We start from the raw sequence: 13672 nt of genomic DNA on the forward strand, positions 1-13672 counted from the left end.
CACAGGGGCCCCGGGGATCAAACTCAGGGAATCAGGCTTGGCAACAAGCCCCTTTTACTAATATCTCACCCGTCCTTGAGTATGGATGGCTTAATGATGTCTGATAAAGATATTTCTAAAACGTTAGGATTGTCCAGGCCTCCTCATGCAAATCTGTTAATGTGCTTTCATCGTTTTAAATGGTTAAAGTGATGGCCGAGGCTGGTGAGCTCTCCATCTGATCAGCCAGCCCCTCACACCGTCTATCTCCCAGTCATCTCCGTGGGGGTAGAGTACACATGGCCAGTGAGGTACGGATGGAGCCCAAGTAATTTCTATGAACTTCCTCTGACCAATTACTCCATCCACCCACTGACAAGACTGGAGACCTTCTGACTATACTCGGCACACATTACTGATTACTAGACCTTTGTCATTGTCATAAAGCTCTACATTTTAGAACTGAAAACTAGGTAAGAGTTCTAGCCCCCAAAAGTTGGCTTCATAACTAGGTTGCAAAGTTCCAAGATGGTAAAAAATAAAGCCCTACTTTTAAAGAGGGAAAAAATCCTACTGAAATGAAAGTAATACGCATAGCGACAGTTGGTTTACCCGTGGCCTCAAACTCTTTACTTCGTGGGACTGGAGCATGTTTTTGAGTCAACCTTAAAACAGCCTACCCAAGAGAATTCTGTTTTCTCTTCAATAGCTGGCAACTCCTACAAGGCTGACAGAACACTCCCTCTCTGAGTTTGTATAGTGCCACTGAGGAGCTCACAACTTGTCACCTTAACACCTAACAACAAGGACAGGAGCTGGCGTGACCGCAAACATCCAAGAGCATGTTGCAGTAAAAAGCAGACTGTCAATCCAAGTAGTTTTGTCAAGACTAAATCATACTCTAGAATAAAACTAGCTAAAATATAAATGTATACACATATAGTCATGATTACCACTTATTATGACAAACAAGAGTAATCATTAGGACGCTTGAAATCTAGAGTACTTACTTGTGTGGGTGCCTTTGTTGGCATTCTGGATACAATCTAGATTTGGCAATTTTTCATTTGATAAAAATGCTTGGGCGATGGCTGTATAGAAACTCCGTGCCACCCCACTGCCCTCCCCTGGTTCATCCTTAAAGGTGACTTTAACTCTGTGGACAGCCATTGGTGTGGTAGCACATCTGCGGCCAAAATGATTGTTGAGCTGCCTCATGGTCTGCTGAATGAGAAGATCCCGGTCCCGATCGACCTATTATAATACACCAAACAGTAAATCCATGCTAGAAACCACGGGGTTGGTTTTCCACCTAAAAGTAGAATCTCACCTTTGTCTGGATAGTTTAAATACCACAAAGAAATCTGAGCTCTCAGAAGCTTTTACACTCTAAATACACCACTTCTCAAAGTAAAGACTGTCCTGCACATTAATTAAATAGGGCTAATGGAATTTCACTCAATTAAATCCATTCTTTCACAGAGCAGGCCATGGTGGCGCACGCCTTTAATCCCAGCAATTGGGAGGCAGGGCAGGTGGATCTCTTGAGTTCGAGGCCAGCCTGGTCTACAGAGTGAGCTCGAGGACAGCCAAAGATACACAGAAAAACCCTGCCTAAGGAAAACAAAATGAATGAAAAAAATGAAGATTCACCAGAGAGCAGGAATTTATCCTGTAGCCCAGGAGGGCCTCAAACTACTGATGCGGAAACACATTCAGCTCCCTCGGGGACAGAAAATCTAAGTGTGAAAATGACATGCTGGAGATTCCAGCACACGCAGCCATTCGGTATTGAGGACTGATAAACAACTTCAACAATTTGAGGATTGGCCACAGGCACAAACTTGACAAGCTAAGCTCAACCCCTGAACTGACGTGACAGGAGGGTACAGTCACACCTCCAGGCTGTCTTCCCACACCGCACATGCTCTGACCTGTCCCACACACAGATAAATGGGCCGTTAAAAGGTGCACATTTTTATTATTTATTTATTTATTCATTCATTTATTTAAAGGGAAGGCTTCACTGTCTGGCCCTGGCTGTCCTGGAACTCACTATGTAGACCAGGCTGGCCTCGAACTCACAGAGATCTGCCTGCCTCTACCTCGTGAGTGCTGGTCCCTATCTCAAACCAACAAAAAGAAAACATTTTATTGGTGGTAGTAGTGATATTGTAATTATAAGACTGTTGTAAAATGTGGGATAAAGACAAATTATCCACCAATAATATTCAGTCTAGAAGAAAGGATATCTTCAATTCAAATTCTCACTATGAATTTCACAATAATTTCTTAAAGCTCTAGAAATAACAACCAACCTAGTAGAATGTGTAACCTCAAACTTGAGCCACTTTTAACCTTGTGATTTCTTAAAGAATGGCCGCTGTCAGGCCTGTGGCAGGAAATGCACATGGCACACACGGAAAGTAACAAGGAAGGCAATTACAGACAATATTAAAGGGACCGGGCACTAAAAAGGACACAGCACTAGCCAGCAAACAAGCAAATTATGCACCAATAAGAATAGTCTGGTACTGACTTGTGAAGCAACCTTGTTTCTTATCTAAATTTAAAATGGAAAATAAAAAAAATATTAATATAAAAAAAAAAAAAAAAAAGAATAGTCTGAATGGAATTCAATACCACAGAAGTTTTTAAGTTCATGTTCATGTGTCTGTACATACATGTGCACAGGTATGCTTCACATGTGTGAAGGCCAGAGGTTAGCACTGGGGTTTATTCCTTTATCATTTTCTGCCCTATTTTTTTTTTTTGAGATGAGGTTCTCATTGATTTCAGCAAGATTGGCTGACCAAGGAGTACCAAGAATCCTGTCTCTGCCTCCCCAGTGGAAAGATCAAAGGTACGAAACACACCATCCTGACTGAGCATGGAGATCTGAACTCAGGTCCTCATGCTCGTGTGACAAACATCTTACCAGTCCAAAAGTACCTTTAAAAAAAAAAAAGAGCCTTCTATAAAAGATGCTGGGAGACATCTATTTAATATCTCCATGTTGTGAAGTGCATACTATAGATTAGAAAGGATAAATACCTTTACCTCTAGTGATAAGTCTCTTGATTGCTGGTTTCTCAGTTTCTCCATTTCTCTACGGAACTTTGATTCTTTTACCTCAAAACCACCCAGTTCAGTTAAGATCTTAAAATGAAAAACATAACAGTTAGTCACTGAAACATGTTCTTATCGTGCAGAAGAGAATCCAAGAGCATAAAGTACACACCGATCCAGGCTCTGCTCCCACATCTTCCATGAAAACTCTGCCAAACAGTTCTAAAGACAGGCGCCAGCGTCCCAGCAGCATGTCGTGAGAGATGACCATCCCCATGAAGCTGCACTGTGGCCTGCAGACGTCAAACAGGGGAGGAAGGAATTAGCCAATTCCCCAAATTCAGGCTTCTGGTCAATAGCAGTACCTTTCTTGGGCTTTTAATATTCTGATACCTTAATTATTTCAAGCCATATCCTACTTCATGAAAGACCCTTCCCATGGTGTGTGCGTGTGTGCGTGCGTGTGCACGCGCGCGCGCGTGTGTGTCTGTGTGTGTGTTGACTAGTATCACATCACTATGGCATCTTCTATCTTCAGAGTCAAATGTCCATCTCCACTTCCACAACCTCCAGAACTTTCATTTATTACCTATACAAATGATGCTTAATTAGAGCCCAACACGGGCATGATGTACTGTGGCCTCCTGGCAACAATGCCCATCAGCGCCATCTCCTCCCCGCCGCAGACATCCCGCCACCCGCCTTCGACGTGCCTTTCTTCCCACCCCTTAAGCTAGGTGCCAACCTAACACCCTCGTCCTCACCAGCTGGAACCACTACTAACTGGTCTTCAGACCTCAATTCTTTTCTCCAACCTGGCCTAACCACTCAAAGTCTAGGCTACTAAGATAGAAATTATCCCGTACTCCTTATAGTTGGCGGACAGTGTCCATACATAGCACCCTGTTCATTAGCTAACTTAGCTCATTAACCTAAGCAAAAAAAACTAAGGCATAAACAAGAGCCAGCAAATCACTTAGTGATCATGAACACTGAGCAACAATATATGCTATTAACTTACTTAGTAAACAAAAACCTATCTGCCAGACACACATCTGTGAACCCAATTAAACATGAGATCCCGAAAACTCTACTCTTTCTAGTATTTGCATGTCCCCCTTATCTCAACTGCTGATAAAATGTGTTAAATCAGCATTAAACAGTAAGAAAAATAGATAGCATCTTGGAAATTCAATCCATGAAAAGGAAGACCATCTATGCTAAAGTCCAGAAAGCTCACCAATATTTAACTCTCCGCTAGTAAACTAGGAAACCACAGGAGTGGCAGTAACTAGAATCTGACACACGCACAGAGGCTCACCTGAACGATGTAAGGGGAGGCCCTTCACTCTCGGTGAGTCCGATCTCTGCGAGCAAAGTGCTCTTCAACTGGGCGGCAACATCGTGAGCAGACGGCCCTGGTTTTGAACTCTCGGCTTCCTCAGCCAGCACACTCTGCTCTTCCCCTTCCTTCTTTTGCCGGTTTTGCATGTTCATCACGTTTTTTAGATTGGCAGCATAAGACATTTTAGTTGGGAGCACCTAGGCAATTTGAGGATTAGAAGTTACACATTAGGGGGAAAAGACGTTTTCAATTTAAACAGAGCCCCACAGAAACCCTACGAGAGTTAAGTCATGACAGCCCTCCCTTTCACAGTCTCTACCACCAAATGCAGTCTGCTCCTGTCAACCCGTCCTCGGATGGCCACAAAATCCAACGCACTCAACAGAGCAGCCTAGAGCATTTTCAAAGTACCAAGTCTCCTACATTCTCCTTTACCGCTTAATTGTAAAAATCTATTCAACTATCTTCTCTCATGCTGCCTTTAAACATGATACTATTTTTTCCTACAAAAACAGGATAAATTTTTACCTCTAAAATCAGCCATATATACCTGAAAACTTTAGCTGTGTGATAACTGACATTCCCACTTGAAATTTATAATCTCTTCAAGCCTTACTTCTTACCTAAATCTTTCCTGGGTTAAAGAGAATGAGACAGTACAGGAGAGACAGAATTACTGAGGTGTCATTACTAACTTATCTTTATCATTACTTATTTATCTTTATTTTTGATTCAAGTAGCTCAGCACATCAAGGGAAATCTGAAGACAAAATTACAGGTGCTCGTATATAGCGAGTGATCTTATCTGGAGACCTAAGCTTTCAGCAGCATACATCAACAACACGCTGCAGCACTAAGTACACAAGGAGACATGTGATGTGTGAAAAGAGCAGACAGAGTCAATCAAAGGAACAGCTCTATTATAGAAGGGCCTTGTGGCAATTCTACTATAGAGAGACATAAAATATTCTCAACTAATGCATCTCTTCAAATCTGGATGCTGGGAAAAGAGCTAACTAACAAATACAGCGTAAACTTTTACTATCTTACCTCGAGGCAATTTCTGTCCGTCGTAACTTCCACTAAGCATTTCCCACTACTGGAAGATGAGGAATAAAGACCCTGACTTGGACGGCCAAATAGATCTTCCTTTCTAGCATTTGGCTGGAATTTAACAAGACATATTACAGTTAGACTGAACACTTCAAAACCAGCTGTAAAAGAGCATCGGGCCTGTTTAGTTCACCTGCAACAAATGTGGCTGATCGGCCAAGGGGATGGCTTCAGCCAAAGGCACTTCAAATGGGTTTGGGGGTATACATCCAAGGAACGTCATAGAGTCTGAACGTCGGAAAAAAGGGTGGTTTTGGCCAGTTTCTGCAGGGAGAGATTCATCATCCTTATCATTCAAAGTAGCACCTAAACATTAAAAATTAAAAAAAAAAAAAGTAAGTACAAAGGGTAACAGAAAATCAATCTGTTCAGTCCAAAATGCTTGGCAGCTCTTAGAAAATGTTTATCTACTAGAAAGCAAGTTAAAGGCTGGATTGGAAACAGTCTCATTGTGTGGCAGCCTTGGCTGGCCGGGCTGACCTGCCCCTACTTACCTCAGTATTGACATTAAAGGTCTGTGTGATAGCACAGCTAGCATTTGATGTGCTTTGTAAGTGACATCCAAAAGAACTGAGTGCATTATAATCACACAGCAATAGAAATCTAAGGATGAAAGCGGAATGAACACTGCTCCACTCTGTGTTGGACAGGGGTCTTCTACCCACCCTCTTTTTAGATCCACAGAACAGGCTGACATGCAGCTAGGCTCCTGAGCATGTGCAGGGCTCAGCCTGGTGACACAAAAGGAGACCAAAGAATCCACAACCTCACCGTCTGCGTCCACCCTGAAATCAACAAGGAGCTGCTGTCGAGCAGCTTTGTGCCGGGCATGCCAGCAGCCGCTCTCTTAACGGAACAAAGTCTTGGCGGTGTCTACTAAGGCTGCGGAAATGGTGGACTACGACTGGACTTTCAAAAGGAGAAAGAAAAAGGCCAAACCCACCACAACAAGCAACAACCAAAAACCAAACCCAGAGTGGTTGTCTTTCCCTAAGCTAACCAAAGTATTAGCTGGGAATAATAAACAGGAAAGTGGACTACTGGTTTTCAATCTTTAACTCCCAACTAAGATAATAGAAAACAACAAGTTGGCTCTGCAACAGTTGGTTCCTATCCTTCCTAATGCTGTAACCCTTTAATACAATTCCTCACCTCCAACCATTAAATTATTTTCACTGCTACTTCATAACTGTGATTTTGCTACTATTATGAGTCATAAAGTAAACATGTGTTTTCCGACGGTCTTAGGCAACCTCTGTGAAAAGATCATTCTCTCTCCAAGAGGTCATGACCCCCAGGTAGGTTGAAAACCACTGGTCTACAAGATCCTCCAATTCTGTGGTCTTAAAACTTACTTCTCTCAGTTTCTATAACTAAATCTTCATCAGTATTAATAATTAACATTTCCTATGATTTGAAGTAATGGTGAATTAGAATGGGAAATTCTAAAAGAAAAAGAGACTATTGATATTAATTGAGTCTTAATTATGAAATATATAACAGGAGGATGTGTAAGGAAAATGAGGGAAGGGGAGGGGAGGGAAGGAAAGGGAAGGGAGGGGAAGGAAGGGGAGGGAGGGGAAGGGAGGGAGGGGAGGGGAGGGAGGGGAGGGGAGGGGAGGGGAGGGAAGGGAAGGGAAGGGAAGGGAAGGGAAGGGAAGGGAAGGGAAGGGAAGGGAAGGGAAGGGAAGGGAAGGGAGGAAGTCAGCTCCCCACACGGACAGAACGGTGCAGTTAGAGGCCTGGAGGGAACCCTCTGAGGCAGAAGCCATCCCCTGCCCCTGCACTAACTTTGACTCGTGTCCTCATCGTTCTCGTGCTCAGAGTCTTCATTGTCGATGCCCAGCTCTAAGAGCTCCCGTGTCCTAGGAGAGAGCAGAGTCCATCGTTCAGGAAGAGCAGAGGGGAGGGAATGCAAGAAAAGAACACGAGAAATGCCACCCTCTCGTGTCTAACCCATGTGCTAGTTTGGGTGAGTGTGTCACAGCATGCGCACGCCAGTCAGAAGACAATCTGCAGGAGGTGGTTCTCAAACCACCACGTGAGACCCAAGGCTTGAACTCAGGTGGTTAGGCAAACACCTTTACTGTCTGACACCTCACCCTCAACACTACTCTATATGGTTTCAGATAATGGGAAGTAGTAAAATGATCTGCCAAATTCCCTATAATAACAAAATAGGTCCAACAGAAGCCAAAATAAATAAATATCACTGAAGAAATATTGAGTGTCTACATCAACTTCAGCACAAATATCTCACCAATTAAGTTTAACTGGATTCCAGGTTTTCATTTTAAATGAGAAATCATGACAGAGCAGTTGGGTAGAGGTTGAGCCCAGTTTCCTACATGAAATACCTTTCTTAGCTTCTGCAATGCGTTTAGAGACAACACCAGGCAAGCAGTTCTCAAACAACGCTCCAGGAAAGCATGGATATACCTTTTGCGCTCCAGCTGAGGGGTGTCCAGTGTTGTCTGCTGATTCATTGCTTTAATCCAATATATCAGGGCTTGGAAAACATAAGCCACGTGTTTCAGGGAGCACACGTCCAACACCGGAAGGACATCAGAATGCTCGTCATTATGAGACCGCATTAAAGAAAGGGCGTAATTGAGAAAATCCCCTCGAGCAGACATCATTCCCTGCCGGGCACTAAGCAGCGTGGCACGCCTACAGGAACACCAACAAAAAAAGATGTGTATAAGCTCACACGTATGAAGTCTGTTATATGACAGACTAAGAAGTGAACACCACGGGTTGAAACGATGCCTCATTAGTTAAAAGCACGTGCCACTCTTGCAGAGGACCTGGGTTCAGATCCCAGCACACACATGGTGACCCACAACCACCCATGACTCCATTTCCAGGATCTGACATCCTCTAATTACTTCCTCGGGTACTTCACATGTGCAAAGCATTCATAAACCTAAAATTAAATAAACCATAAGAGAAAGCAGAGCATTCAAATGCTCTTTAGATGTGTCTGAATTTGCATTTCTAACGAGTTGTCCAGCATCATTGGCAAGTCAACACCATGATGAACTCAGATGTGTAATTTGAGTTGTCCCCACCCTTCAGGCAGGAGGACTGCAAGTTCCGTTTACATCACACTCACTAGAGTGGCATGGGCGGGCTATCTATGTCTATAACCCTAGCACATTTGAGGTAGATGCAAGAGGATTAGACGTTCAAGGCCATCCTCTATTGCAAAGTTACTTTTAGGTCAGAAAAGGGGGGTGAGGATGGGGGAGGGATATAGAGAAACTAAAGCTCTCTCAAATACCGCTTTTAGGAAAACGGTCTGGCAGTGTCTCAAAATGTTAAGCATGCACCATTATCACATGACCTAGCAATTCCACAACTAGATAAAACCAAAACTGAATGTCCACACAAAACCTTTAAGAGATGTGTAACATCATGCACAAGACCGGAAAGGTAGAAATGTTCCAACCAAACACCATTGTGCTAAATGACAGAAGCCAGTCCAAAAAGACCACAGATTGTATGGTTCTTTTCTTTCTTTTTTTGGGGGTGGGGGTTGGGGGGGTGTTTGAGACAGGATTTCTCTGTGTAGCTTTGGAGCCTGTACTGGGACTTGCTCTGTAGACCAGGCTGGACTCACAGAGATCCGCCTGTCTCTGCCTCCCAAGTGCTAGGATTAATTAAAGGCGTGCGCCACCAACGCCCATTCGTATTGTTTGACTCTATTTACATAATATGTTCAGAATCTATAGATAGAAAACAGGGTAGGAATGACCATTAAGAAGTGTAAGGCCGGGCGGTGGTGGCGCACGCCTTTAATCCCAGCACTCGGGAGGCAGAGGCAGGCGGATCTCTGTGAGTTCGAGGCCAGGCTGGACCGACAGCCTCCAAAACAATACAGAGAAACCCTGTCTCGTAAAACAAAACAAAACAAAACAAAAAAAAAAAAAAAGAAGTGCAAGATTTCCTAAAGAGATGATGAAATGTTCCAAATGTGTAGTGAGTCAATGAATCACACACTTAAAAGAGAGTAAGTTACACACACTAAGTGATTATAATGTAACGATGACTGGGCGGGGTAGGGGCATACGATGCTGACCCCAATCAAGATCCTATGTGAGAGCCCTGTGTTGTTTCTAAGAGGATTCTATGCAGATGCCTGGTCAGACAGGACTGTGAACCATGTGGGTGGGTACACCGCCCCAGGAGCCCAGAGAAGGGTGCCCTGCCCATCTCAACAACTGTATCTCAATGTTTTCCTTCCGTCTCTTCCTCCCTTGCTGTCCCCAGACCCTGCCTGCAGCTCACCGTTATACTGCATAACTGAACACGAGGTGCACAGTAAACATAAATATATTTTATGATCTAACAGGATAAGAGAGGGGGAGGAGCGCTCTCTCTCTCTCTCTCTCTCTCTCTCACACACACATCTCTCTCTCTCTCTCTCTCTCTCACACACACACACACACACACACACACACACACACACACACACACACACACACATCCTAAAGTACAAACTGCATTTATGATCAGTCCTAGTCAGAAACAAGTCTTTCCAGAAATAGATGCCTAAAAAAGGAGGCAGAGAGAATTAAGACATTTGGAAACAAGGACAGAGGCTAACAATAGTTTTTAGGAATACATTCCTAGGATGACACGAATGGATTAAAAAAAAAAAACTTTGCTAACTAAATTATTTTGCTTAAACTGCCTATCAAAAACAAGTAATATGAGGTAGTTCTCCTTTACCAAAAGATGAGGTTAAATGTTAAGAGCAATTAAAATTTTCTAACCTAGGATTTTAGGGGCTCTGACTCAACACACAGATGCATATGGAGAATTTCATACCGTCTGCCTTCCAGAGTCCTTAAACTGGCCTCCTCTCGCGCAGTCATCCTCTCTCTGCGAGCTGAGTTCTGAGAGGCATGAAGGGGGTGGTTTGGATGTCCTGGGTCGCCAGCAGATGCTAATGCAGAACCATAACGTAATTGAGCTTCAGTAGAATCCATAATACTGACCATCCAGTTCCACGTGGGAATAAGCTTTTCTTCTACATAGTTCTATGAAGATCAAACTAAAATAGTCAACACTGTCCACACAAAGCTGAATTTGATACAGTAACAGTATGTCAACACTTAAGTATTTGTAATATTCCCATTATATTGAAATTCTCCTTAAGTGATGGGAAGACACTTAGGCTAAGAAGCAACTGTGCAATGGTCTCATACCTGTAAGTTGACTGCATCTTGGTAAGTCAGCTTCACAGCTGCTGGAATCTGAGAGTACACTAGGTGATTATACTTAGGGATAAGGCCCATCAAGTCCGAGATTTGTCGGATGACAATGCTGTAAGCCCTGGCTAAACTGCTGGCAGATGTTAAGTAGCTGCTGGCATTGCTAGCCTCCAAAGCAGCGGCTGCGGCTGCAGCACTTGTACTGATGGTGCCGCTCCGGCGTAAATTTGAAGGATCAATATAAATCAAACCCGCAGAACTCGCTATAAGGAAAAAGGACAATTATCGTTAGCTAACATGCTGCTAACTGCTACTGCCATCCACTGTCCATGCTCACACAAATCTAAATGATCAATCAATATGCACATGAGCTATACAATGAGGAAGTGCTGCGGTGGACAAGAAGTAATTATACATTATTAACCAGGAGTAATTCTGTACTTCACAACCAGCACCAAAGAAAGCATTTGGCAAATATGTTGTTACAACTGGAGGCGTGGAGACCAAAGTCGGGTTTGGGGACACTAGTGACATCTACCAGGTAAAGGCTGTGGGTATAATTTAATATCCTACAATGTCCACAATTTAATATTATTTAATATCCACAGAAGAGCTCAACAACGAAGAATCATCCATCCCAAGCAGACAGTGAAGCAAAAGTGAAGAGCCCCAGTGCGAGCGTGTCTGTGTGCTTGGGTGGACTTGCCTGCGGGCGTAGATGTACTAGAAGGGGCTGTGCTGGCCGCTCGCTGGTGCTGCGTGTTACGGACAGCCCACTGCATGGAACGCGGAGCCTGGGCTGCGCCGCTCGCATGGGAGCTATTGGTGGTTCTTTCCAGCGGCTCGTCCAGCATGAAGGTCTCCTGCTCCAGGTCGTCACTCTGACTGCTGCTGCTGTCAGAGTCACTCGAGTCGTTTGACTGAGAATCGTCTTCAGAAAAAAAGGCAGGAACACTGCTCGCTCCTAAAGTTTTAAAGTGTAAAACAAAAACACGCTGCAGTCCACTGATAATTAACTTTACATGAACCACCTCACTCAAGAAAATATATTGAACAGTGCCAGATGATTTGTAATACTGAGAAACCACCATAAAGTTTAATTAGAATAGAACCCTTTTAAATAAACTTTAATATTAATCCATTACTGAAAAAACAAAAGAAACCAAAAGCCGACAGGACAGCCACAGGAAAGAGGTTCAAGTACAGGAAGGCTCTAGCTGACCACACATGTATCATACAGGCTTTGCACATGCCAGCCGCGGCTTCTGCGACGAGGCCACATACCTGCTTCTGAGCCAGCAGTCGCTGCGGTGACAACACTTCTGCGTCCACTAGCATTATCTTGGTTACTATGGTTACTTTCACTGTCACTCTCTGTCTCAGCAGCTGCTAACAAATCTAGCTCCATGTCACTTCCTAGAAAAGTATTAAAAATTCACCAAACAATCAAAACAGGTCTAGGCACACGTCAGTACTATGCAGAGAGACTATGGACTGTTTTCCTTTCTCTCCACTGCAAATTTCTTTGTTAAATTGGGATTAATTTATATCAGAGGTGAGGGGAATCAGACAGGATCTTCCTAAGTAGCCAAGGCTGGCCTTAAATTCAAAATCCAGCCTCAGCTTACAGAGGGTTGATCATTTCATGGTTTAAGGGCCAGTGAGATGGCTCAGAGGGCACAGGCACTAGTGCAGAGTCTGAAACATAGGCACTAGTGCAGAGTCTGAAATCTGAGCGCGGTCAGCAGGCCTCACTCACAAGGTGGCTAGAGAGCAGAGTTGCCGCTGACCTCTCACTCAGCCGTGGCACACACACGCTTGCACTCAGACTGTACACACGCTAAACAAACGGTGTGAGTAGGGCTCGTGAGACACGGTTTCTCTGTGCAGCTCTGGCTGTCCAAGAACTCACAGAGATCCGCCTGCCTCTGCCTCCCGTGTGCTGGGATTAAAGGCGTGTGCCGCCACACCTGGCTAACTGAATGAATTTTTCAAATTACATGTATTTATTGAGTAAAGCAATAAAAAGGGCCTGTGTGTAGAGCCAGAGGACAGCTAGTGGGATGTGCTGTCTCCTTTCAGCATGAGGGTCCCCAGGCCTGAGTCAGTCCCCGCAGTGGGCGGAGCTTGCTTGGCCCCCACCGCAGTCATGCACATCTGTAAGCCCAGCGCTTGGCAAGCGGAGGCGGACGATGGCAAGTTCAAGGCCGTCTACGCGGTGAGCCTGCGGTCGGCCTGGTATACATGAGTCCCTGGCTGAATTGAACAACGAGGTGGGGTGGGAGCAGCTATTCTCTGCAAGGGAATATCACTTGCTAAAACCTGCAACCACACTGCAGAGTGCTGGCATACCGTCCTCATCATGCTCGTCGTGGTGGCCCTCAGCCTCCGCATTCTCCTCCCCGTGCTCCTCCTGTTCGTCGTGATGGTCCTCCTCTCCAGCCACGCCTTCCACCACCTCAACCTAAACCCACAAGCTGAGTTGTAGACAATTACAGCACGCAGCAGACCTCTGTCGCTATCAGTTTCATCGACAGAATAGTGAAATAAAATACAAAGCACTCTAAAATAAGAAACTCTAGATTTATAACATGCAGTTTTAAAAATCATTTGCTAATGCAATTTTCAAATTCTATCAAAATTTATCAAAATTCTATTGACATCTCCCACAGTTTGTAATTTCCGTCCATAAACAGAACCTTAAAAGTGTAAGCAGGAAGCTGTTCTAAGGGGTGGTGGAGGGGTTGGATTTTCTATGTCCTTCAACCATTATAAAACTCCAATCCCGGCTTTCACATATTAAGCTATTAAAAAATAATTTGAGACTATCTTTACCCATAATATTTGAGTTAAAAAAACAAGTTGTGTCCAGGTTCCTGGTACTCAACAAAGGAACGGTTGCTGACATCACTGTAATGCTAACACATCCAGACACAGAAAACAGACG

The 13672-nt window shown here is 44.0% G+C and overlaps 1 protein-coding gene across 8 annotated transcripts in view; it reads right to left on the bottom strand.

The window, feature by feature from the left end:
- Ubr5 (ubiquitin protein ligase E3 component n-recognin 5) overlaps positions 1–13672 on the bottom strand; it is a 101299-nt gene that overhangs the window by 14797 nt on the left and 72830 nt on the right. For 4 of the 8 annotated variants that reach the window (XM_040730503.1, XM_013115282.3, XM_040730502.1 and 1 more), the window contains exons 36-48: positions 13078–13189; positions 12010–12141; positions 11432–11689; positions 10720–10988; positions 10340–10551; positions 7946–8176; positions 7298–7371; positions 5640–5812; positions 5444–5557; positions 4370–4590; positions 3221–3341; positions 3034–3138; positions 990–1233 (exon numbers count right to left, since the gene is read on the bottom strand). In XM_040730503.1, coding sequence (XP_040586437.1) covers positions 990–1233; positions 3034–3138; positions 3221–3341; positions 4370–4590; positions 5444–5557; positions 5640–5812; positions 7298–7371; positions 7946–8176; positions 10340–10551; positions 10720–10988; positions 11432–11689; positions 12010–12141; positions 13078–13189 — 2266 coding nt within the window. The remainder of the gene's footprint in view (positions 1–989; positions 1234–3033; positions 3139–3220; positions 3342–4369; positions 4591–5443; positions 5558–5639; positions 5813–7297; positions 7372–7945; positions 8177–10339; positions 10552–10719; positions 10989–11431; positions 11690–12009; positions 12142–13077; positions 13190–13672) is intronic. The other 4 variants (XM_005072641.4, XM_005072640.4, XM_040730501.1 and 1 more) reach the window with 2 other exon arrangements.

This window comes from Mesocricetus auratus, unplaced genomic scaffold (assembly GCF_017639785.1).
Source record: "Mesocricetus auratus isolate SY011 unplaced genomic scaffold, BCM_Maur_2.0 Super-Scaffold_100023, whole genome shotgun sequence".
Lineage (NCBI taxonomy): Eukaryota > Metazoa > Chordata > Mammalia > Rodentia > Cricetidae > Mesocricetus > Mesocricetus auratus.